The sequence below is a fragment of the Oncorhynchus tshawytscha genome, linkage group LG05 (genome assembly GCF_018296145.1).
Source record: "Oncorhynchus tshawytscha isolate Ot180627B linkage group LG05, Otsh_v2.0, whole genome shotgun sequence".
Lineage (NCBI taxonomy): Eukaryota > Metazoa > Chordata > Actinopteri > Salmoniformes > Salmonidae > Oncorhynchus > Oncorhynchus tshawytscha.
This window is the reverse complement of record NC_056433.1, coordinates 13,217,952-13,244,484: the sequence shown is the minus strand read 5'-3', so window position 1 is coordinate 13,244,484 and position 26,533 is coordinate 13,217,952. Positions and strand designations below refer to the sequence as shown.

At 43.1% G+C, this 26,533-nt stretch overlaps 3 protein-coding genes across 5 annotated transcripts in view; 1 reads left to right on the top strand and 2 right to left on the bottom strand.

Annotated features, from left to right (window-relative positions):
• ppp2r5a (protein phosphatase 2, regulatory subunit B', alpha isoform) overlaps positions 1–9,725 on the bottom strand; it is an 84,987-nt gene extending 75,262 nt beyond the window's left edge. The window contains exon 1 of the mRNA XM_024419714.2: positions 8,578–9,725. Within this exon, the coding sequence (XP_024275482.1) occupies positions 8,578–8,722 (145 nt within the window). The 5' untranslated portion in view covers positions 8,723–9,725. The remainder of the gene's footprint in view (positions 1–8,577) is intronic.
• Positions 9,726–10,730: 1,005 nt separating this feature from the next.
• Positions 10,731–18,183, bottom strand: dtl (denticleless E3 ubiquitin protein ligase homolog (Drosophila)). Of its 3 annotated transcripts, none has more exons than XM_024419712.2 (15): positions 17,944–18,183; positions 17,407–17,511; positions 17,193–17,285; positions 16,863–16,924; positions 16,632–16,752; positions 16,196–16,261; positions 15,669–15,784; positions 15,492–15,565; positions 15,170–15,273; positions 14,790–14,894; positions 13,046–13,158; positions 12,815–12,904; positions 12,332–12,470; positions 11,339–12,048; positions 10,731–11,169 (listed from the first exon to the last, which is right to left on the bottom strand). In XM_024419712.2, the coding sequence occupies exons 1-14, from the start codon at positions 17,993–17,995 to the stop codon at positions 11,360–11,362; spliced, it is 1,929 nt and encodes a 642-aa protein (XP_024275480.1). In that variant the 5' UTR covers positions 17,996–18,183; the 3' UTR covers positions 10,731–11,169; positions 11,339–11,359. The 3 variants fall into 3 exon arrangements, with proteins under 3 accessions (XP_024275480.1, XP_024275479.1, XP_024275481.1); XM_024419711.2 differs by having other exon boundaries at positions 11,378–12,048; XM_024419713.2 differs by having other exon boundaries at positions 11,406–12,048.
• Positions 18,184–19,689: 1,506 nt separating this feature from the next.
• On the top strand, positions 19,690–26,396 carry ints7 (integrator complex subunit 7). The gene is given in 12 exon segments (XM_042322691.1): positions 19,690–19,697; positions 20,354–20,603; positions 21,134–21,356; positions 21,665–21,799; positions 22,169–22,266; positions 22,480–22,718; positions 23,876–23,993; positions 24,422–24,628; positions 24,674–24,772; positions 24,963–25,151; positions 25,404–25,561; positions 25,563–26,396. Coding segments are annotated over 12 exon segments (1,845 nt in total). The 3' UTR covers positions 25,684–26,396.
• Positions 26,397–26,533: the final 137 nt, after the last annotated feature.

Sequence of the window (26,533 nt, the reverse complement as noted above, 5' to 3'; positions counted from 1 at the left end):
CAATGAAACGCTGCGTTTGTCTTGCAGCATTACGTTGCAAAGGCATTTGCAGTGCATTCGGTGTGGTGCATAAATTGGATTTATCAAACATATGCATCAAACTATATGTGTAGATGGCTTGACAGAAATGGCAGCAGAAGGTACATGTTGAACTTTTGTTGTATACAAATCCAAATGATGCTGCATGCAATGACGCTGTCGGTGTGATCAAAGCGTTACAAGGAGCATGTGCTCCTAAAATAAATTTAGGCACACAACGAAAGTATTTGAGTTAGTGTTTTTATGACAAGAAATTACAAAGTTCTTGAACATGAGAACAATGATCAGCTGCCCTTTTAAGGGGTGGGCCGTTACCGTGGTAACGAGGCACTCCTGTCTGTCAGAGAAATTAGATTAACCGATATTTCTTCCCTAGCAGTTGAGCAAGGTCAAACTAACATTGAAAAACAACCAAGATTGTGAACAAAACGACGTAAATGGCCAAGAAACACAAGGAAAAAGTCACCCTTTAGTAGAGTATTGGGTAAATTCGACCAACATCTATGCTCAAAACATATCTTTCAGCACTTCACAGTGCGCTCAGCTCCGTTGCGGTGAGAGAAGGATACCACGCGCAACAGTGCCCGTGCTGAAAGATTCAATTTATTTTGAGTTCGTAGTTCTTTATGAGATTAGCTAACAGCTATGGGACAAAACGTCAGAAATACTTTGAAAATAGCTATGGCACCATTTTCTTTGGTATAAATCAACTCGCACGTGCTCATACTTGACTTTTACAGATCGTCCACATCTATTTTTAGGCGCATATGCCAGTAAAATGGTCGCACTGTAGAGCTCTGTACTGGGTTTCGAGAAAGACGTCTGTCAGCCAGACAAACCGAGGGGGCTGTGCTTACATGTCTGACCTCATGAAGAGGTATAACACTACACTGCATACTAAATCTTGTCCCACACATCTAAATCACCTAAGAAAAAATAAAAGACATATGTTTCACATTGTTCAGTCTGGCCTATATGTTGTAATAACATAATGTTACATTTTATTGTTGTTTTTACATCATGTTACATTTAGTACTGGTATAAGCTTTCTATTTGTAATGCTCTGGTATTACATAATCATCAACCAGGGGATTTGATCTTGTAACCCTGTAGTTACACACTGTTGCAGCCAAGACCCAAGGCTGCTTTTTGCTTTCCCACCCATAGAGGAAGTGCACTCTTGCAGAGTGCACTTCCTAATCTGCACACGTAAATGCCAGCTATAGCACTCAGGCTGTGATGGGCTAACAATAGGCTAAACTTGATGTAAGTGATCTCCAAAGTGTCTGGTTGTGGTTGACAGGGAGCATGTCCTCGTTTGTCTTCTTTTGAAAAACATGAACAAATGGCAAACAACTAGACTACACTCATATTTACCACTTGACAAGCATCCATTGCAAATGAGTCAGTTTGCATATGAATAAAAAGAGACCAACTCATCCATTGAGCCAAATCAAAACAGCTCGCCGAAACCTCTTGATATGTAAACAAAGTTTTGGTTTTTTCCCTAGCACTACACAGCTGATTCAAATAACCAACTCATCATCAAGCTTTCATTTTCTGAATAAACTGTATAGTGCTAGGGGGGAAAAACATGCACACAGGAGAGGTCCCAGGACAGAGTTTGGGAAACCCTGTTTTAGCACACACAGTGGAAACAAGTGAGTCATATGACAAAGCCTATCAATCTATTAGTCAGGAGTTATCAATGGCAACTTTGTGTATTTAACAAAGCAGGACACAGACTTAGCCATCGACCTAACTTATCAGTGTTTTAATTGCTCCAGAATGGCAAGGGTTTGATCAGAATCCAGCTTTAGAACGCCGCTGAAGTCTGACTTTAAATGAAGCCGGCTATCTTCAAGAAAATCAACAAAAAAAATTGGTCTAGCATGCTTTGAGAAATACATTGCGGGGCTTCTGGCTGCCATGGCAACAATGCAGGTCTCCCAGTGAGTCGTCATTTCAGTGTCTTATCACACAACATGGGGCTATAAACACTCCAGAATCTCTACTGCAGGATGAAAGATCAGAATATCTACAGCTGCAGTACTTCCCCAGCCTGCTATACTGTGATTCATACATTATAGCTGGCCAAACATTGTGTAGTAAAGCCATTTAGCTTCTGTACAACAGGTTCCACAGCCCCTCTCTCATTCCTGCACACAGGTACTTACCCAAACTGACCAATTACTTTATATTGGGAAGGGGCGCAAACATAGCATGAATCAAATAAAATGTTATATTAGTCACATGTCCCGAATACAGGTATTACAGTGAAATGCTTCTTACGAGCCCCTAACCAACAGTGCAGTTTAAGAAAAATACAGATAAGAATAAGAGATAAAAGTAACAAGTACTGCAAGAGCAGCAGTAAAAAAAATGTTTTATATATGGTACAGAGTCAATGTGCAGGGGCACCGGTTGGTTGAGGGAGTATGTACATTTTGGTCAAGTTAATTAAAATGACTATGCATAGATGACAACAGTGTGGCAGTGGTGTGGAGAGGGGAAGGGCAATGCGAGTAGTCCGGGTAGTTATTTAACTAGATGTTCTGGAGTCTTATGGCTTGGGGGTAGATCTTAGACCTAGATTTGGTGCTCCGGTACCACTTGCCATGCAGTAGCAGAGAACAGTCTATGACTAAGGTTGCTGGAGTCCTTGACCATTTTTAGGACTTTCCTCTGACACCGCATGGTATAGAGGTCCTGTATGGCAGGAAGCTTGGCCCCAGTGATGTACTGGGCCGTTCGCACTACCCTCTGTAGTGCCTTGCGGTCGAAGGCCAAGCAGTTGCCATATCAAGCAGTGGTGTAACCAGTCAGGATGTTCTCGATGGTGCAGCTGTAGAACCTTTTGAGGATCTGAGGACCCATGCCAAATATTTTCAGTCTCCTGAGGGGGAATAGGTTTTGTCGTGCCCGCTTCGCGACTGTCATGGTGTACTTGGGCAATGTTAGTTTGTTGATGTGGATACCAAGGAACTTGAAGCTGAAAAAACTCACATTTAGGCTATTGTCATGATGCATAGATTGTGGGTTAAACTGTAATAATGCCATTAAGTTATGATGGGTAGCCTATTAGAATGCATCAAGAAATATGAGCAATGCCAAGCTGTTTATTTTTTGGGAAATATGCCCATGTTGTGTGGGCTTATTGAGGACTATACCAGAGGAACACACTTTTTCACAACATTAATCAAATTGTTAATTATTTGTGTAAAATGACTTTTACACAAAGAGGTGATGTGAGGATGGAGGCATTAAATATGAAACCAAAGCTGTTGTTCCCCTATCAGTGTTGTGCAGACACAGCTAAGCCAATTATATCAAACCGGAGGTACTCAACCACATCGCTCCCTGTCAGGGATATGGATTTAACAGAAATCAAAACAGTTCAGGCCTTCACCTATCCATCTTAATACCCAGGGAACACTTAAACGTGAATGACATAGCAAATCGACCTGTAGCTGATTGGGAACAACAGGGGGAACCAGAGTGAGTCCTCTGGGGAGTAGGCAGGAAGCATTCCTGGGAACCACTGACGAAACCAGTCATGAATCAAATGAGTGAGGCGTAAACCTCTGTGTGGGGCCCACACCTGAGCAGAGTAAAACAACCATACACGGCGCTAACCACAAATAAGTTCTCCCAAATTAATTTGCCATAACAATCAGTGCTCAAATCAACACATCAGAGCCTAGACACAATACACAAGAGGTGAGCAACTAGTCCACTGTGCAACCCATTTCACTCAAGACAACATTAGGCTACCTCTCCGATTACTCTCACTGGCATACAGATGGGGATCAGAAGAACAGAGAGATTAGGTTAGCCAAAACAAGAGCGGTAGGATGAGGTCTCTGCTCCAGATAAATAGGGAAGGAGAGAGGGAGAGCGAGAGAGCTGGTGGGGTGAATCAGAATCCTGTCTGACGACACACGAGCATCCCTGTCATGGCGATCATAACCTCACCAAGAAGTCCAGTTAGCTCCCCTCATCACCCCCAACCACTGTGCCTAATTACTGTCATGTCACTCAAATAGACATGCATTCTTGCAGAGCTATTCATTCTGCAGGTCATTCTGTCAGAAATGCTGAAAACACGTCACACATTTCTTTGTACTTGCACTGCCCCAATGCCCAAACCCCACCTCTTTGTCCTTATGCAACATGGTGCACATCTGATTATCTCCCACTTTGTTCTTCCTGTACTCCCTCAGAGTTCATGTCGGGAGTTTGAGTCTCAAAAAGGTTCTCAATGCATACAAGCAGTAACACGTCACTGGCCTGGAATACTGCCCCCGACAAAACACTCCACCCACATACCAACCCCCTCCCCTACACAATCCTCCATTCAAGGGGTGCGAGTCACTCCAGCATTATCACCCAGAGCTGAACCAGTCGGCGACATCATTAATAAAATGCCACCCATTCAGACAAGAGTAGCCTAGGAGGTTATGGTCGACTACAACTATCTCGCAGAATCGAAAGGGCCATGAAACCACATACTAGCTAGTTAACCATGTTAGTACTAGCTACTAAACACTAATAAAATAGACTAATTGAGAACTTTACTGATCAACTTTATTTCTATCGGCATTAGTAGTCCATTTACATTCAAACAGAGGAGAAAGATAATCTGTTATCATGTGCTCCATACCCACTCCCCTCCCTCTCTGAGTTTAAAGATCAGGAGAGGAAGCCTGCTGCTGCAGGTGGGAAACCACCCCACCGAGGGAAGCCCGAAGCCCCCTAGGCACCAGTCCTTCTGGTCCTGCTGGTGTGGGGCCGCTTGTGACACACGGGGCGGCAGGGTAGCCTAGTGGTTAGAGCATTGGACAAGTAACCGGAAGGTTGCAAGTTCAAACCCCCGAGCTGACAAGGTACATACATATCTGTCGTTCTGCCCCTGAACAGGCAGTTAACCCACTGTTCCTAGGCAGTCATTGAAAATAAGAATTTGTTCCTAACTGACTTGCCTAGTTAAATAAAAAGGTCAAATAAAATCTGTAATATCATTCAATGACTTTATTCAGAGTAGTTTATAATGGCACATTAAGTTTCTAACCAAACAAAAGGTGAAAAGTCACAAATAAACAAGTCAAACATTCCCTCAATCCATAAGCAGCATTAGCCTAGTCAATGCCATGTAGGCCCAAGGTTCAGTGTCTGCACTTTTCCCCCTCGTCATTTCAACATGTTGGCAGGCTAACTTGTCTGAACTTGACTGCAGAAGTCAGTAAGAGGTTTTGCTTTAGCAAATTAAGTTTCAGCAGTCTTCCCTCATACCATGCAGTAGACGTGAGGATATTGTGCCTCTTGAGTTTCCAATATGGACTCTTAAGGTGAAAGGAGATACATTCTTTCATATTCCTGAATACATTGACATTTCTCTCCCAGAAAGGCTTCAGCGACACATAATTCTCTATTGGGTCGCAATAAATTACTCTGCATAAACATTAAAGATCAAATTGTCATGGTAACACAGATGCCTTGTAGCTGCATTTGGGGAGTGGAGGGATCAACTTCCTTTAATGAACTGTACAAATGGCCTGGTTTGGATTATCTAGTCAATTCTCCCATCAGGAATAATTCATGATGGTTGAATGAACAATTACTACCCAGGCTAGATCCTGATACTTGGGTGGCTACCCTGCTTTTTAAAAACGCACACACCACAATCACCTCATTTAGGCTACAGTGTGAGGCCTTCAGTCCCATCTTCACTGCCCCATCCAGGGCCCCAGATATAGCGGACTGTCTCGCTCTCTCACACACACACTAGGAGTTCATCAGATAATAACCAAGCTCTTGATCATGCAATGTGTGGATTGACTAAGAGAAGTTCAACACTGGCGCTCAATTCACACGCGTCATTGAGATACAGTATGTGTGGCCAGGAATGAATTTGGCATAATTGCTGAATGAAGAATAAAAAGAGGTATGCACTTAAGTGCCAAGCGGTTTTGGATTCTGAACTGCTCTCTCAATCCCAATAATACTGCTGAGCATGAAGCAATGTAATCCCTATCTATAGGTTTCACTGTGTCTGACAACGGTTTGGATTGAGGAATTTGACCTTGGAAATGTTCATTTTGAGGCAACTGTTATAGAATCCATCTTAAAATGTCCTATAAAACAAAAATTGCAGGGCATATGGCAGGGCATAGCAACAGAATCAGATTTAACAGTAACAATGCACTGGCAGCATACAATTCCCATTCCCTCCAGTGAAACTAACTTGCAATGTTGCACTATATGAGGTAAGGTGAACATTCAATGTCACTGTTCTATGTCAAGTCTCCATATTGAAGAACCTCTGAGTAAAACAAAGGCTACCTGTAACTTAGCAATCTGCCACTACATTCAAGGCCCAGGATAGAAGCTACACTGAACATAAATAAACACAACATATTTTTGTTCATATAAGGAAATCAGTCAATTGAAATAAATTCATTTGGCCTTAATCTTGGATTTAAGAGGACTGGGAATACAGATATGGATCTGTTGGTCAGACATCTTAAAAAAGCTAGGGGTGTGGATCAGAAAACCGGCCAGTATTGACAGCTCCTTCACAGAGTTGCCTGTGGAATGTTGTCTCAGTCTGCTTCAATAGCTGTGCGAAGTTGATGGATATTTGCGGGAACTGGAACACCCTGTTGTACATGTCGATCCAGAGCAACCCAAACATGCTCAATGCGTGACATGTCTGGTGAGTATGCAGGCCATGGAAGAACTGGGACATTTTCAACTTCCAGGAGTGGTGTACAGATCCTTGCGACATGGGGCCATGCATTATCATGCTGAAACATGAGGTGATGGCGGCAGATGAATGACAAACAATGGGCCTCAGGAACTTGTCACGGAATCTGTGCATTAAAATTGCCATCAATAAAATGCCATAGCTTATGCTGGCCCATACCATAACCCCACCGCCACCATGGGGCACTCTGTTCACAAAGTTGACATGAGCAAACCACTCGCTGACATGACGCCATACACGTTGTCTGCTATCGGCCCAGTACAGTTGAAACTGGGATTAATCTGTGAAGAGCACATTTCTACAGTGTGCCAGTGGCCATCGAAGGTGAGCCCACTGAAGTTGGTAACGAATTCGAACTGCAGTCAAGTCAAGACCCTGGTGAGGACGACGAGCACGCAGATGAGCTTCCCTGAGACGGTTTCTGACAGTTGTGCAAACCTAGTTTCATCAGCTGTCCGGGTGGCTAGTCTCAGACAATCCCGCAGGTGAAGAAGCCGGATGTGGAGGTCCTGGGCTGGCTTGGTTACACTTGGTTTGTGGTTGTGAGGCTGGTTGGATGTACTGCCAAATTCTAAGACAACACTGATGCCGGCTTATGGTAGAGAATTGAACAGCTCTGGTGGACATTACTGCAGTCAGCATGCCAATTGCACACTCCCTCAAAACTTGAGACATCTATGGCATTGTTGTGTGACAACAATAGAGCGGCCTTTTATTGTCCCCAGTTCAAGGTGATCATGCCGTTTAATCATCTTCTTGAGATGCCACACCTGTCAGGTGGATGGATTATCTTGGCAAAGGAGAGGCTCACTAAAAGTGATGTAAACAAATTTGTGCACAACTTTTTAGAGAAATACGCTTTTTGTACATATGGAACATTTTTGGGATATTTTTATTTCAGGTCATGAAACATGGAACCAACACTTTACACGTTGGTTTTACATGTTGCTTTTATATTTTTGTTCAGTATAGATCAGATAGGCTACATTACAGTTCTACTGGCTGCCAAGGTGTACAAAATCTCACTCTCCAGCTAGGATGAAATTCTCAGAAAGCAACATTTCATTCATATGCAGGCTTCTCCTTACCAAAACAAACAATATAAAGTTAATGTAGTAGGCCGATGTTTAGAGGGCTCTGTCATTCATATGCAGGCTTCTCCTTACCAAAACAAACAATATAAAGTTAATGTAGTAGGCCGATGTTTAGAGGGCTCTGTAGTTTTCATGGATTCAAAACATAAATTAATGCATGTGTCTGGCCTTGGCCCATATGTCTTGTACAGGATAATAACCAACAACTATCCAGATGCGTCGTGACTAGTAGGACTGTACAAAATATATAGCTGTCAAAACAACAACGGTGCTATTTCTGAGTGGAGAAATTGACAGGCAGTGACGGGGATTTCACTCCAGCTAAAACGTAGGCAGTGCATAATATGCACAAAAGTATCAGCAATTAGATCAATCTCTCATTCTCTCGATGTAGCCTACTTTGCCAGGATTGCACTTCAGTCCTCCCTGTGAGCATACATCACAGCTGGTGGCCAAAGAACAGAGGCTGAAAATGCAACTGTCATTAGCTACCCAAAGCTTCCGCGTTTCATTGACCAACTCATTTTTATCTCTGTACAGACCGTCTGACTGTACAGATTGGTAGAAAATAGTTAATGTCCGACTACGTTGATCACGTTTGCTAGAGTAAACGGGAAGTGTCAACACCGCCACCCTTTCACTTGAGACTATTTCAGGCAGCATTTTTTATTTTCTTACCTTTGAGCTGCGGCAATGGTGAAAGCTCGGTAAAAGTTTGAGTTCGGAACTGGGACGACCCTTGAGATTTCTTCTGTTTCTGGGCCTTCCTCATTGATTTTCGCGTGAACCCGTCCACTTTCTCAGACGCAGAGATAGCCGACATTTTGAAGCATCAACTGTATCGTAAAAGTATTTTTGGACATGTGCACCAACGATAGATTTAGGGTTTCCCACAAGTGGTCTATGTCTCCCAGTTCAGAAGCATCAAAATCTTCTGTAACTTGAAATGGCGTCGGCAGCAAACTTTGAAAAACACCTTCTGCTTGTTTGATCCACTGAAGCTTGCTAGTTAATCAGTTTCCATGTAAAGCCCGCATTTTCGTCCGGCTTGTTGAGTCCAGCGAGCTGTTTAGAAAACTAGCTAGCGTTAGCTAACGCTACGCGTATCAACAAGCCAGCCAACTCATGACAGATTTGAGAAAACGTATCTAGGTAAACGTTAGCTAATAGACTGACAGCAGAAACACTGCTTAACTAAATTGCTGGGTATATTTAAAAATGGTAATTTCTGCAATATAGCAACCTGTTGCTATAATTGTCATTTGTATAGCTAACCGGCTAACGTTAGCTACTTCAGAGGGAACACCTATGCTAACTAGCATAAGACTAGCTGTCAGTGCTAGCTTTTTAAATGACAGACAAAAAATGCTAATGCTAGCCAGCTGGCTGCTTGGCTAACGTTAGCTAGCTGCTTCGTTAAAACGTACCGTTACCTAGATAATATGAACATTTACAATTTAAAGCGAACTGTCATGATGAAAGTCATACTATTTTCCACGAGAAAAATAAATATTGTATTCCGTGTCTTCTAGCAGCAATTGGCTTTGTCAAAATGAAAAACAGTCTGGACGAATGAAGTCTGGCAACCTCGAACTACTCAGCAACGTTCGTATATCGGAAGAACCACGGCGCCAATGGAGTCATGTTCAGTACTTTCCCGTGTCCATTTAGTCGGAAATATCGAGTTGCACTGAACACACCGATAATCACTTTTTACTTGTGCTCGGACGTCAATAATAACTTTTTCGATTTAATAGATTACACAATTCCATGTAAAAAGCCGCCACACTGCAAACTCAGTGCAACCATTAACAGCTTTATGAGTACATCGTTGTCGGGTTGCATTTTGTGACAAAGTTTACGTCTTTGACAGACAACTGCAGTGTCCAACCAAAATGGTGAAACAGGCATGCTCATGCCTTTTTTTAAACCAATTGAAGACTGGGCTCTAAACCATGTGACAATATGCACAGAAAACAAATAATAGTAAATTGGCAACTGGAAACGTTTATAAATAGGCAGGATACTGTGTCCATATAAACAAAAAATGTCCTTATTGTCATTTCAGGCGAGTGCTTCTTTTGAGGCCAGGCAATTACATCACTTACTATATTTATCCATCAGAGGATACATTAACATCCAATTAATGTCACCTATATTTGCAGCAGAGATCCAACAGTGTGGTGTGAGGTTAAAAAGATTGTTTGACCCCACAATCATGTGATCCTCTGAATGTAAGCCCCCAGCACTAGTAGCATGCTAACCTTTGCACATGTGATCACATGCAGAGAGAAGAAAATGTTCTCATGATGGAGGCACTAGCTCAGACACCAGACATCCATGTTTCAGACAGACACAAAAGAATGTTGCAGGTTGATAGGACTACAATCTATCATGCATTCTTAGTCTCCTTTCAGTAAAAATGTGTCTATGTGAAGACAGGATTAACACAGTGCAAACACATGTCAAGTTACAACAACAGAAGTGGAAAGTATACTGGAAAAACAGGTTGGAGACCAGTGTCAGAAACCTTTGAACAGCATTGCATGGGCTGTGAACTGTTATAATGTAGTACTAACAACACTACTAACTCACCCAAAGTTAATGTACTTTTTTTAAATGTACTTTTATAAGTATTGTCATGTCTAGGGACTTGCTTGCTGCATTATCATCTAAATATTTTGTAGGGAAATCTGACAGACTTTACTAATGGTAATTTTAGTCTCATGGCCTTTGTGAATACTCATGACTTATAGTGTGATATGGTAGTGACACAGCTAATTATTCAGAATGGGGAACCAAGACTGGAATTCAAACTTGTGCAGACATGAATGGTGTAGGGTGAAATTGCCCCGAGACACATTTAATGGTTAAGGTTAGGATTGGTGGAGGGGAAGCGGATCATTGTATACAAAAGTTAATGTACAAAATAAAAACGTGAGAACAGGAATCTCTTGTAAGTTTGTCTTCTATGTTGAGTGGACAACTCATTGTAAGGATTCTCAAATGGGTGCAATATTGGGTATATTAAGGTTAAGAATCAACCCTCATATCTTTAAAAAGATTTCTCTATGTTGAACAGTGATCCAAATTAAAATACAAATATAGGAAATATATATTTTTTTACCAATATAAATATTGTCTCTGAATCAGCACGGAGAAAACCATTTCATTCCAAGCTGATCACTCCCAAGTCCTTCGCTGGAACTAGGAAGATATTTTCTTCATGGATTTCAGTGAGCGCATTGCCCAGGAGGGAGAGGACATTGCCTGGGAGAAGGAGGGAACAGCAGAAAGGTAAATGATAACAGGTTCCTGGTTATGCAGTAAGAGACATCAATGTTTTTTCTACATTTTGAACACCATGTGTTATCACATTATGAAAAACACGTCCAAGAGATGGCGCAAATCCTGTTAAGAACATCAATAGACTTCATACATTTCTGGTCAACTTGTAATTTTAGGATCTTGTGTATACTGGTGAGGTTGGTATCCTGCCATCTTGCCTCTTGGGGGTACTGGTGCTTCTGGGAGTGCTGCTGGGTTTTCCCACACCTTTCCTCAGCTTCTGGCTCATTGCTGACAACCAGTCTGCCCCTTTTGGAGAGCTCTTCTCCTTGTCAGCCTGTGTGGCTGGGACAGGCCTCTGGTCTTCCACCTGGAGGTCTGCTTTTCCCCAGGCCTCGCTCCTCTCTGTGGCCGCATGAGGTGGCTCCTGGCTAGGGCAGCACACTCCTGCTAGTCCCCGGCTCCTCTTGGCTGCGGGGTAGAGCCCTGTGATGCAGTCACACTCCCCTGAACCTTCACAGCCCCCTGCCGCCCCACTGTCACCATTCTCCAGCCGGCGCTTGGCCGTCCTCTCCGAGGAAAGGGTAGGGATGGGACAGGGGCTAAGCACCTTGCGGAGAGGAGGGGTGATCTGTTCCCCGGGAGTCCAGGCAAACCAGTTGCTGATGGAGGGCGTTTTCTGACGTATGAGGGTGGCCCTGGAGCCCTGGGCCTGAAGGGGGGAGGCGGCGGTGGTGCTTGAGGCGAGAGGCAGGTCTGCTCCTCTGGGGGCACAGGCAGCAGGCTGGGGGGAGGCCAGGGCCCCCAGATGCCTTGGCCAGGGACTCTTGGCTGGGGTGCACTCCGCCTGGTTCAAAGGCACTGAGAGAGAAACAGAGTTTTAGTTTCAATCAAGAGCTCAGCTTGTTCAAGAATCATTGGAGATAGTCATATTTGTTATGCTTGGAAATATACAGGCTATACAGACCAGTAAAAGCATTTGAGGATGTAACCATCCTCCATATCCATAATGGATATGGAATTTTAGATACTGCCATTTTAGTAATGATGAACCATGTACTATCCAATTCTTTAATTGACTGGAATGTAAAACATTTAATGGACCCCCTCTCTACTGATAGATAGCAGCAGTAGTGGTACTCACTTGGACTGGGCATGGTGGTGGCAGGTTTAGGACAAGCCCAGCCCACCAGATTGGCCTCTCCAACAGAAGACTTTGCTCCATCTGTACCCCGGTCCAGACGCCAGATCCGTATGGTGTTGTCATCAGAGCAGGAAGCAATCTGCCAAGACAGAACATGAGATTACACAGGGCCCCAACCTGCACTTCTCCTAGCCTGGTTAAACCAGACTGAATGCTGCACTCATCATTGTTTCAATGGTGAACACAGCTTTTAGTCTGGTCTACCCAGGTTACCAACCTGTACCTGCACCTCCAGACCACTTCAACTACCACAATTCTGTTTTATGGCAAAATAATAATATTTAGAATGAGCAGATCAAACAAAACATTTTCTTCAGGGACACAGAACAGATATAAAGGCAGCTTAAAGGGTATCTTTCCTGGCTGCTGTAGGATGAGTGTTCTCAAACTAATCTGAAACATTGACAAAATCTTAGATCTCACCTTTGTGAAATCTGTGGGGCACCATGCTATGGAGGTCACTTGCTGGCTGTGGCCCTGAAGCATCATGGGAGGGTGTTTTGGGTCGGAGATCTGAAATCGGAATATAAGTTGGTAAGACACTAATAAATGCATGGATAGAATAGTCAAAGCATGTTGATTTGTCAGCCATCGTCTATCAGTCTGCCTTTCAAAGGTTTTCACTGGATTGGTCTAATCAAAATGGCAGCTCACCTTCCAGATGTACGCATGATGGTCACTTGAGCCACTAGCCAGGAACTGGTTGTCGGGGCTAACAGTGGACTTCACGTAAAACGAGGAGTTGAGGTGACCACCGAAGACTGCCACTGCAATAGAAAGACATGAACATCAGGAATAACCTGCACAGAACTAGACATTGAAACCACCAGAACAACATTTCAGTTGTTCAGAGTACACAGTGCGAATACACAAAGTGGTCAACAAATAGGATCCTGAAGAGGCTCTCCATATATTACTTCTTGATTGGTCAAGAGACTGGTCACATGGTAGGCCAAAGCCCCCTGGGCCACATTCTTGGCTAATTCCTAAGGAATAGTGGTTGCAAACAATACCAGGGCCGTATTTGGTATTTATTAGGATTCCTTATTAGCTGTTGCAAAAGCAGCAGCTGGGGTCTGCACAAAACATGAAATAATACAGAACATTAATAGACAAGAACATCAAGGACAGAACTAAATATCAATACATACACACAAACAATCAGTTCATTAAGCACCAAAGGGGAATTGAGTAAAACAGGGAGGGACTACCTGGACTTGTCCAATAAGAACAGCTAATTTTCTCTTTCCATTGCAACCTGAATTGTTTTCTGTTGCATGTCCCAATGAACACAACCCAGACTTTGATGACTCATTAACAACACAGAGTTATTTCTCATCTTTCAGTCAGACAGTCTCTTGTACACGGAGGTACCCACTCAGCCATTCAACAACCTCTGGGCTATTGTAAAGGTCGATTTATTATGATACGTGTCAGGCACATGAATGACAGTAGCCAAATTCATTATGTGGCTGTACAACAGTGGTCATGCTGTACAACAGGGGTCATGCTGTACAACAGGGGTCATGCTGTACAACAGTGGTCATGCTGTACAACAGGGGTCTCCAACAGGTCGATGGTCAGCAAACAATTCTGAAAGTACATGCAATTTTCAGGTGTTCCATCACAAACTGTCATAAATAAATCTCACAAATATCAGACACCATTAGCTCCCAGCTAATATCTAATCAACGCAACATTGACATTATCCCACACTTACTTTGTCAATATTGGTTTAAAAAGCCAAACACAATAATTAATTTCCAGTAGTATTGTCCCCGTCTGTCTATGTGGTGCGCTCGTTTGTCTTGCACTCCATGCGTAGCCAGCCAGTGGATGTGACAACCATCTTGTGGGTTGACAGAAATACTATCCCCAAAATCTTCTCAATTAAAATGTTAACTGAAAAGTAGGCTTACCTGGCAGAGGTATATCATTATCTATTCTTTTCTAACTTTGCCATGAAATGAGCAGTACAGAACCATCGCTAGACCAGCACATTAGACAGCACATTTGCTAAATGTGCAATTAAAACAGCCACATCCGGAATAAAAGGGGAATTACACACACCATTTTGAAAAGGTTGGCAACCCCATGCTGTACAACTAGCTATTTAAGAAAATTAATCTTCCCAAAGTATGGCCTTTTTGCCAAACTGACAGACAGCTTCCCATACATCAAATAGCCTCAACTGAACAGAAGTAGTGTGCAGTCCCATCTGGTGGTAAAAAGTGGTACTGGCAGATTGAAACAATGGCGTGCTGGAGCTGAATGTGAATGGGTGGTAACTAACTTGCTATAAAACAAAGTCATGGGCTGAATGCAGACATGCTTCTGATGGATGTAGCCATAGAAACAGAATGACATAGAATGAGCTTTTTATGGAGCATTTGTTTACCTGGAGTGGTTTTCAGCCCGCTGACATTGAACATGTAGATGTTGTTGTCAGTGCAGTTGGAGAACAGGTTGGAGCCAGTGGAGTCCAACACCAGCCCTGAGTAACCTGTCACACAAACAACATAGGCTAGGTTCTACACTGGGAAACCCCCAAAATTGTCTCAACCTAGGCCCTATTTGAATACTTGTAAAATGTTTCCTTCATTCCTTGAAGTAATCACTGATCTGATACTGTTGGCTAGGTGAAAGTAGGAGTTCCAGACACCAAAGAGCTTTTACCAATCCAGTGAGATCTGACAAATTATTAGCCTAATTCAACATAGGGAAGATGCAATTTTGAAGAATTCAAATTGGGCCATAGCCATGTTTGGGAAAACCCACCTAGCTTCCGTGTGCTAGTCCCTGGGTACGGGTACGCCTGGAGTGGGATGGGGTCATGGTGGTACGCTGTGTAGTTTTTCCGGAGGTCCCACATCTTGATTATCCTGTTTAGGAGGATAAATACGTCACAATTCATGTCAGAATCATTCTGCATGATGCAGGCGTCACATACATCCTTACGACAGTCAAAAAAAGCAAGGAAACAGGGTGGTACCATCTGAATTTGTCTAATACGAAATGCTTACTTTAGTTTCCCGTTGTAAAACATTATGTTACGGTGTGTCTCAATGAATATGGTCCTGTGTTATTAGATTATTCTTACCCATCAACAGCACCTGAGGAGATGAGTGTGTGTTCATCCTGGAACAGAACCACCGTGACACTCTGCTGGGAGTCCTACAAGAGAGATGGAGACAATCAGTTATCCCAGTCCCCTATTCAACATTAAAAACAAAGCTGACACCGAGTCAGTTAAGGGTATTAGGGTATTACCACTCACCACAGAGGGGTCCATGCCGCGTGTGCCGGGGCGTTTCTTCTTTGTCTTAGAGGGTGTGTTTCTGTCCATCTTATTGTGAGCTCCACTGATCTGCTTTACCTGCCTGTAGAAGCCATCTGAGGGAAAAACAAACTCCATTACTCACCGAATAATCTCTTTTGGACAGACTACATAACATAACTGGTATAGTAGCGTCTGCCAACAAACTGTAGGAAGCGATGACTAACAAGGTACTTTGATTTTTTGATTATTTTTTTTGTAACTGATCATTTGGACAGGTGTACGCCTCTTTTCAAATTTCGTAAAGGGGACATTTGGCCAACTTGCAGAGAGAGGGGAGTGGAGCTACCGGCCTGCTATCGCTCCACGTTATAGTATATTTTCTAACACGTGTCCCAGCGGAACTTAATCAAGCATCTGATGCAATAACCCAAGATTTTAGTTCGGGGTTTCAAGATTACTCACTGAAAAACTCAAACATTGTTTACACTAAAGAATATCGGAATCACTTTTATATCTGGCCTTACCTTTTTTGCTGCACCTTGTGTCCCAGACCATAATATTCCCATCTCGGCCCCCAGTACAGAACACAGCTGTGGGAGAAGAGAGAAGCCAGAGTGGACGGTTACCATGGTTACTCATGAAGAAGTGTCCGGACACAAAAAACTAAGTGTGTATTTGGCCTAAAAAGCATGGGGTCTCCTGGGGTAAAACAGAAACTCTGCAGCAGTCGTTTAAGAAGAGCTTTGTTTTCAGTAGCTGAGCTGTGAAGCTGGTCAGTGATGATGCCTACGACTAATCAAATAACAAATATTTGTGGCATGGCTGTACACATGTACAGTCTGAAAGACCATACACTCGATGGAGCAAGCAGTGTCTCTGCATTCAGGAAGAATGTCTACAATGTATCATGCGCTGCCACTCTGGGGCAATAAAGTTATATTGAATTGATTAGAAATGTACCTTTCTCCTGCTGTGTGAATGCAACAGACTTGAGGCTGCACTGGTGCCCCTTGAAGCTACCAAGGAGCTCCCCTGATGTCACATCCCACAGCTTGGCCATCTGATCACCTGACGCGGTCACCTGATGGTGAAAATACAAACATTATTTTATCATGTATCCTGCAAAATGTCTATTAAAAAAAATACTAGTCTGATCACTGTCTAAAACAACCAGGAAAAACTTCTACTCACCAAGCTAGCCTCCCCTGGCACCCAAGCAAGGTCACAGATAGCATTATCATGTGCCAACCATTCTGTGGAATAGAATACATTAAGTTTGTACCTCAACTGGCCTCTGATGATATTTCATGGTCCAACAACAAAACAAGCTAGACTGGTGATTCAGACAGCTGCGACAACTATTGGCTAGTCACACAACTAGTGATGTGCCTCACAACCTTCCTAGGAGGTCTGCATCATAAGGGAGCATCATGATCATACAATCTGTTGTCTGAGCCGAATAAACAAGGTACTAGAGTTACTCTGTTGGTGGTGTGATTCTGTCACTCAGGCATAACATACCTTTCAGCAGTGGACTCTGTCGGTTCTCTGTGTTGTACAGCCTCAGGACTCCCTCCTCACTGGCCACTGCAAGGACGCCCTGCAGCCCCGGGGCTGAAATCGACAGGAAAATAAGCAGTAAAAATAAATAAATAAAATAAATAAATAACGAAATCAGGACAGTGATTAATGGTTGTCGCCCCTCAAAGACTGAGTACAATATTTATTGTATTACCTGTAGCGAAGGCGACCCCCGAATTCCCGTATGTGATGTGTTCATCATGACGGGTACACTGGTAGCAGTCCAGCAGAGAGGACAAATTGTATTTTGGGTTGAGGTCTGTTGGGAAATAAACAAATAGCCACTCAGGAACATGCAGTGTAATACTGTATGGAAAGCCACCCTAAACCCCGTCCGGCCTGAGTAGGTCCTTGGCTTATGCACGTTAGTCATTAGTTATAGAGCTAGCTACCAGTACTTCCCACAACAACAATTAACAAGACACATCTATTAAATGAAAATATGCCATCGAGTATAAATAAGATAGTAACATGATCAGGATATTATTGTTTGTTTTAAATTGAACGAGTCAACAATCTACTGAGTAGATTGATCTAGCTATAGTCGACACACAATGGCCAGCCTAGTAGCCAACAACGCTGAAGTGGACGGCTAGCTTACTTAGGCTAACTAAAGTTATAGCTAGTTAACGTTAATAAGAGTCAAACCAGACGGAATACTGTCTGGATCACTATAAGTTGACATTGTTACCATTGCACCTCCGTCTACGGACTCCTCTGTCGACAATGGAGCGAAAAAGCATTTCTGAAGCTAGACGATTTTTCTAATATTTCGATTTTTTTAGATGGATTTCTGTGCGGTGGTCATCAGTTCGTGGCTCCCCATTCGCGCGACCTGAAGAAACATACACATATATATATATATATATATATTTTGTTGTTGTTAAGTAACATAAATATAACACGAATCCCCCGCGAAACCTACATCACACTCGCTGATTGGTTGGAAAGCTGACACTTCCTGTATTACGTCACTTTCTACCTTTGTGCGGAATGAAACATGCTAAATTGATACGGTTGAAGAGAATATAAAGTTATTTCACGTGAAATCTAAAATATAAGCAATGTCGCTTTTAACTGCACGTCCATTCTTGTCAGAGGCTGTTTATGGGGAACAATAATTTGATACAAATTCAGCTTTCATGGAGTTGGACAAAGGTGTGTACAGTTAACCAGTCATCAAGCAACTAGCTTACTAAACTAGCTACTACAATTAAAATGACAAGCTAGCTTGTTTGCTATTCGTCACAGTGATAAACAAACTAAAACTAGCTAGCTACATTCAGACACTCCCAGTCCGGGGAGGGGTGCTTAAGTGTGGATGCCCCAGTTCCGCTGGTGGGCAAGGTTATAGAGATGGCTGAGACTTGGTGATGGGTGATGCCCAGTAAGAGGGGTGTTGACCGGGTAGGGAGAGTAGGTCTGTAGTTCCAGGGAGTATACGCTCTCAGGCCCAGGGATAGAGCAGTCGGTCTGGAAGTAGAGGCCTGGAGTCAGAGGTCACCAGGTCAATGGGGCCTGCCTGGAGTACAGGAAGGCCCCAGGGAGAAGGCCCAAGTGAATAGGTGTGTGAGTGACACTGTCCTTCAGGGGAGCAGAGCAGGCAATTAATGTAAAATCTTGTGAGATGAAAATGGACAAACAAAAGGGTGTGCAACATAGAAGTGGACGTTCTGAACCTTGTTTGGGGTCAGTAGGTCACATGACCAAGGAGCTATTGAAATGAGAAAGTTTGAAAAATGTATGTAAAATTGCACGAGATTAAAATGGACAAACAAAAGGGTGTGCAATATATAAGGCTTGTCAGGGGATATTCTGACAATAGTTTGAGGGTTGTAGGTAGGTCACACAAGCTATTGAAATTCGAAACATTAAAAATGAATGTTAAAACGTGTGAGATTAAAATGGACAAACAAAAGGTTGTGCTACATATAAGGCTACTCAGTGGATTTTCTGAAAGTAGTTTGAGGGTTGTAGGTCATAAGACTAAGGAGCTATTGAAATTTGAATCTTTTAAAAATTCTCATAAAATCTCATGATATGCAAATGGACAAACAAAAGGGTGTGCAATGTGTTGGCCCACAGAGTGTACACTATGAACCATGTTTGAGGTGTATGGGTCACATGAACAAGACGCTATTGAATTTCAGAAATTTAAATAAATAATTTAAAATGGTGTGAGATGTAAAACCGACAAAATAAGTGTGTGCAATGTGTGTGTCTATGCCATCGGGTTAGCTACAACCAGTTTTCAACGTTTTAGGAGTAATGCTTAAAGAGCTATTGACATTTGAAAAATTACATTTGTCACTATGTTGACGGTCCGTAACTGCTGTTGGTGGACGTATGGAAAACTACAGACAAATATCCGTTGACTATCCAACCTGAATTTGACTTTACCTCGGCCCACAGCAACGACCCTGTGACCAGAGCAATCATGCTCAGGTATCATGGCATGCTGCTCTCTTTGTCTTTCCATTAGAGCTTGATTATTATGATGGTGGTTTAGTCCACATTCCACACAGTAGCTGTGTTTCAGATTTGCAAGATGGTCATCATTAGTCTCACAATTCAGACAATTGATTCTGAAATATTGCATTCAGTGCCTTCGGAAAGTATTCAGACCTCTTGACTGGGTGGGTATAATTTGTGGAATGTTCCAACAGAAATCTGTTCCAAAAACGTTGTAAATAACAAGGTTGCCAACAAACAATGCATACAAAGTAGCATGATCAATTCAATAGCTGCCGAATAGGCATCAACTCACCACGTAGCTAATTTGTAATGTTTGTCCATAGGCTACCAGAGTGAGGACAGACATTTTTAGAATAAACGTGGTCAGTAAAAAACTTAATTAAATAGCCTACTCCCTACCCAATATATTCTTCTGCCGCTATACAACTTTGTATGCGTTGTTTGTTGGCAACCTTGTTATTTACAAAGTTTTTGAAACAGCCCTGTTGAAACGTTCCATTGGACAAGTTCAGATAGTACCTCCTGGTTTCTGAGCGTTTTCTTCCATTTCGTGCCAACTGAACATGACCCCTTGTGATCTCCCGTTGGCCATTGCTATGTTTCACTACGCTCTTGTTCCTCCACAGCTCTGGTTTCAGGTCCCCGGTGGACCTGAAACTGACGCTAAACCCTATTCTGCAGCACATGCACCACATTGCCAGCCTGGCCTCTAGCAGCCTGGCCTCTAGCAGCCTGGCCTCCAGCAGCCTGGCCTCCAGCAGCCGGGAGCTGCTTCAGCAGCTGGTCACTTCCTACCCCTACACACCCATGGTCATTGTCACCCTGCACACCTTCACCCAGCTGGCCGCCTCCTCGCTCATCGACATCACCAAATGGGTAGCTGTAGCAACGGAGGGAAACTAAGGGGCGTGGCTGACGTGTAAACAGATATAACATTTTCAAATTGGTTAAAATTAGGTTTAGGGTTTGGTGAAGATTAGCGTTGAGGTCAGGCTCCGTTTCAGATTTTGGCTAGTCGGCCTGTCAATGAGATACTAGTAAGAAAAGTCCTCAGTCTCTCCCCTTGACAATAATGGATATTAGAAACTCATTGGTACGCAACACAGACAGTTTTTGGCAGCTGGATGCTATTTGGCATGACACCTATCACCGCAGCAGACAGAGTACATCTAATTCGAAACAGACCAACAGATGTCCAAGTACAGAATTTGAGTGACAACTGACCTGTTTATTATATGCACTTGAAGTCCCAAGACAGCATAGCTTAGCAAAAGTGGAGAACATGCTGTGGCACCCACCCAGGCTAGAAAATCTAAACTCCTTTCCTTAGATTAAGTTTCTGTGAGATCAGTAGGAGGCTTTGAATAATGTTTAATGTATAGTCTGTTCTCTCTGTCTATCTGAAGTTACAGCTGTTTCTCCAGTACATGAAGGAGGACCCTAGGAATGCAGTCAAGAGACTGGCCATCCAGGACTTGAAGCTCCTGGCTAAAAAGGCCACCTATCTCTGGAACAGAGAAAACACTCAGGTGGGGTCTTGTGTCCCACACATACCTGCAAATTCCCTTCTCCATAATCCAACAGCGAGTGGTGAATTATCTTTCATTGGTTATTATGAGGATAATCCATGTTTTCATAATACTGTGTTAATGTATTTTCCTTGAAATGCATTACCTTGCTTACATACTGTAGCTATTCTGAAACTGACTTTCATGTAAATCATGAAAAAGAAAATATTTACTACATATTCAACAACGTATTCAAAAAGCTTCACAGAGTAGGAGTTATTACCTAACAAAACTGATCCTTTACCAGCACACCTACTCGAAGACTCTTTGTGATTACCAGCCCTGCTGTTTTGGGGCTTTGTGACATTCAGTCAATTACTTAAATTGGGTTCAAAACTTTCCAAAACATTCCTTCTTTCTGTTCCTCAGGTGATGCTTTCACCCCTCCTCGGCTCATTGACCTTGTTAAGCTAGCGCAGGAATGCTGTTACCACAGCAACCTGGCCTTCTCTGCCCATGGAGTCACTGTGCCCGCCAACATCGTCATTTCCTATCCAGAGAAAGGTGTGTGTATAGGGTAGTAGGAGGAGATGTCCTCTCACTCATCTTTAATTAGCTACCTGACCATCACAGGTCTTCACACTTCACAGCCATCCAAAATAGGTTCTACATAAGAAAAACTTCCATTAGTGGACTAATTCATGTTAAAATGGGTTTGGTGCACTCCAAGGTCTTCACAGACCTTCACAGATACCAGTACAGTATTAGGGCTTGTCCGTAATAAAGTAACACTCGTCCATTTAATTAACTGCAGTGTTTTGTTCTTTGCCAAGAAAATGTTTTTTTTGTAATGGTTGTTTCTGCCTGGCCTGTGTTATTTAGGGATGAAAGTGGTATCTATATTAACGGTATTGTCTTGATATCCCTCCCCAGACATGATGCATCTGGAGCAGGACACCGTGATGGGGGTGGAGTCTCTGCTGGTGCTCTGCAGTCAGGGCGACCGCCCCAGAACTCAGGCCACGCTCAAGGTGGATAGCACCCTGGTCCAAGTGTCTATACAGTACTTGTACAGTGAGGGGAAAAGATGCTTGGCCTCCTTGGTAGTCGTGTAAAGTGCCATGTAAACTGTAGTTGATTAGCTATTAGTTTATCAATAGTTTACAATAAAATCTATAATAAACAGTTATAACACATTTGTTGTAATTGTGTACTTTTTACTCTCTCCCTCTCTCACTCCCCAGATGGCTCTCACCTCATTGGTCCAGCTGCTGAAGAGTCGCCCCCACCTCAGCCAATCGACTGTGGCGTTCCTGCTGTGCCAGCTGCACTCGGCCTGCGACCCCTCAAACGTGCTGATATGCCACGCCCGGGCGGCCATCGCCACCCAGCTGCCCGTGCTGGGATAGGGCATGCTGGGGGATCTGGTGGACTTCTACCGGGTGGCCATTCACTCTTTCACCGACAAGCTGCAGGTGCTCCTGCTGAGAGATACACAAAGCACTAATACTAACTGTTATTGCCCTAAGGGGACAAGTAAAAGTGTAGTATTGAAATTGAATTAGAAAAAAATGCTAATTGGGCAACTTCTGCACGTTTTGTTGTCTGAGTGAGGGAAATGTTGTAAATTAAGACGACTTGATATATTTTAATAGATGAGAATTTGAGGATTATAATATATACTGCTTTGATGTCATACAAGCAAGCCAAACACCCGTGAGTCCAAATATGCACTTCACATTTCCATATTATAAAACTCATGTAATATACAGTGTCAACATTTATGATCACTATGTTGATGGAGGGTTACAAGATGACATACTGTCATACCCTGGGTTGTTTTCAATAGAATGAGCCTATATTTGATGTACAGTTACAAGATGACATACTGTTATACCCTGGTTTGTTCTGAATAGAATGAGCCTATATTTGATGTACAGTTACAAGATGACATACTGTCATACTCTGGGTTGTTCTCAATAGAATGAGCCTATATGTGATGTACAGTTACAAGATGACATACTGTCATACCCTGGGTTGTTCTCAATAGAATGAGCCTATGTTTGTCTACTGTGAAGAAAATTAGTGGCGGCACACACACATGAACGTACTTATGACTCCTTTCTATGCGCACCGAAATTCCGGTCTGTTTCCCTGAATTGCATTTTTAAAGCCTAACTCTGTAAATTGTATTTTAGAAATTAGCTAGTTATGTTGGCAATATAAAAAGCTTTCAAATAATGCCTACCTGACCTAGATTGCGATTTTATAATGGACCGTTTTTGGATTCGTAAACAACGACAGTAATTGTGTGATGGCAGGGATGCAGGGTTGTGTTCCAAACAACTACAAGTGCGCTTGCTCTCTTTCCTCAACGACACAGCTAGGAGAGCTCAAAAAAGCACCTTATAGTTGAAGACTCTTCTTTGAGTCATAAAAGTGTATTGAAATTGAAAAATTTAATTTTAGGCAAATTCCCACGAGTGTAAAGGGTTAATAGGAAGCTAAGGAGTGAGCACTGATTTGTTCTCATATGTCATAATGGTCTCTGATAAATTCTGTGTGTGAAGTCTATTCAAGTTGTTTCCAAAGCTGTTCTCCAATCATCACCTACTAGATACTGACATCTGGCATGTGTCACCTTTCCCTGGCGACTGTGGTGTTTGTGGCTAGCCAGTCGTCCCTGTCGGCGGAGGTGAAGACGGTGATCAAGCAGCAGCTGGAGAACATGGCCATCGGTTGGCAGACCTCGCGCATGGTGAGTTTCTAGTCTGTGGGAAGTCAAGACTCATTAAATCTGGACATTTACAGGAATGTTAATTATTGTCCCTGTCAAATTAACCTAATATAGTGATGTTAAGGAGGCTCTTGTAGTCCTCTGTCGGTGAAGTAAGTAAAGTAAAGAGGAAAGACTAGACCTATACTGTATTTATAGATAAGATCTTTGTTGCCCTCATTTAGGGTGGAATCCTAAATGTGCATGCTTAACTTGACACTTGCATAAATTATGCATTGATGTCATTGGCAGACTTCCGTGAAAACTCAAGTTACAATGCGCAGATCTCAAGTTAGTATTCAAGCCTTAGTCACTGATGCTGATGCCTTAGATATCAGTGTAGCAGTATTTCCACCCTACTGTCCTGATGTGTCTGTTCTGACCTGTCTGGCCCTCTCTGTTCTCTGTAGGGTTGCCATGAGTTCTCCAGCAAGCTGTACCAGAGCCTGCAGACGCATGTGTCCTCGGAGCATTTCTACTTCTGGCTCAACGGTCTGAAGGAGTTCTCCCAGGCCGTGCTGTGTCTTAGCGGCCTGGAGGACAGAGACTACAGTGTAGCTATGGCGGCCATCGCCGAGGCCCTGCGCTCTTACCAGAAGGGCATCACCTCCCTGACGGTCAGTGACTAGCCACCTGCTTATAGTCAGTTTGCAGTCATTTGATGTGACGCGGTCATATCTCTGCTTAATGTTGCACTGTCTTTCCAGAGGTACTTCTTCCAGAACCTCCAGTCAACCAGTATTTTAAGGGAACTAACTAAAGCAATGGAAATACTTTTGGGTATACACTACTGTAGCTCAGTTCTTGCTTTAGGGGCCGTTTGATGCATTGGTATTTGGTACACTGTAAAATGTATATCATATATGGAATTACCTTTTAGAAGTGGTATTTTGCATCTAAATTATTTATTGAAATTGATCCAGACTTATTGTAAATTTTTTGCTTTTCCAGCTTTCTCTCTCCCCATCTCCTCGGACCCCAACCGAGCCAATCCCGGTGCAGAACAACCAACAGCTGCCTCTGAAGGTGGAGGGCGTGGTGCAGCATGGCTCTACCCCTGGATTGTTCGGCAAGATTCAGTCTGTCTGCCTCAACGTCAGCTCCGCTCTCCAGACCAAGACTGGTGGGCTGGAATACTAGGTGACTCTGCAGCTATCCCACCCCCTGCCCTAGTAATGATTATTGCAATGGTTATATACAGTATACCGTAATGGGCTGATGTTATAAGGTGTTGAAGCTGTACTCCTATACTGTTACAATGTCTCTAGCTACTATGGTTTTAGAACTTTTATCTTAATTTAAAGAAAAAATAGAAAAACTCCCAATGGTTCAGCTTCATTAATACAACAATGCCAACGTATGTAACCACCAGCATATTTAATTTCCTGTTAGATTCCACTGGTCAGCAAGACCAATGAAATTGAGCAGCGGGTGGAGCCCCACAACGACTACTTCAGCACCCAGTTCCTGCTCATCTTTTCTATCCTGGGCAGCCACACGGTCAACGTGGAGGCCTCAGTGGTGGACGAGATCTGCATGGAGTGGAAGACGGCCCAAAATCACTGTGTCGGTCAAGTCCCTGGAGGACCTTTACTCCCAGCAGCTCTGCCACCACCACCAACAGCAGCAGGCACAGCAGGCTAGGCCCAAGCCGGCCCCCCCAGAGGAGTAGTGTACATGCCCGCTTCCAGTGATACCCTCATAAAACCCCTCTAACCCATTGCCTTGTCCCGAAGGTCTTGGTTTGTTTCCTTCCCTTTCCTTCTCTGAAATGACTGGACTGAAGAAATAGAGGCAACGGTTTGGTGAACATTCACCTACTCATGGTTGCTTTCACTTATCCATTTATTTTAGGTTAGTGTTCACAGAATGGAGGAAGGGAGACAAAGCTATGGAACGTTATAGTTGAGCCCCCCCAGGAGGTTGCTTGTCTGGCAGAATTTCAGGTGACTGTTTACTAATATTCTATACATTTTCCAATTGTTAAAGACCACATTTTACTGAAGCTCCGCAATGTGAGTCTTTGTGCGAGTGTAGTTTAATTCTTGTCACGTGGGGGAAGTAGGACAGATGCCCATTATATTATACGGATTGGCTGCGGATCCGAGTTGTCTGGAAACCTTTTCCCAACAGCTAGAGCCAAAGCTTCTGCGCATGTGCGGGACTCTCTACATAACGCACAGTCTCTGCTCTGCTCGTTCGGCTGCCCAGAGAACAGGCTAATCAGGCGTATTTGTGGTGAATGGTGCTTATTTAATGAAGTTAGATCGAAGCTAAATCAATGTCTGCAAGATCACAATATTAATATTCTACATCACTTAATATATCTTTGTGCCTTTATTAGCTTTCAATAAAGGACTTGTAAAGTGGAAATATAAATGTTCAGCAAAGCTACTTACTCCATCTGTAGTTTAGTGAAGAGAATGCAGCATTTAGTCATTAAATTAAATTCTCCATGGGCAGGGCCGCCTCAGCATAAGGTGCCCTTGACTGCCAGTGAAAGTATTCTAAACCATTTCCAC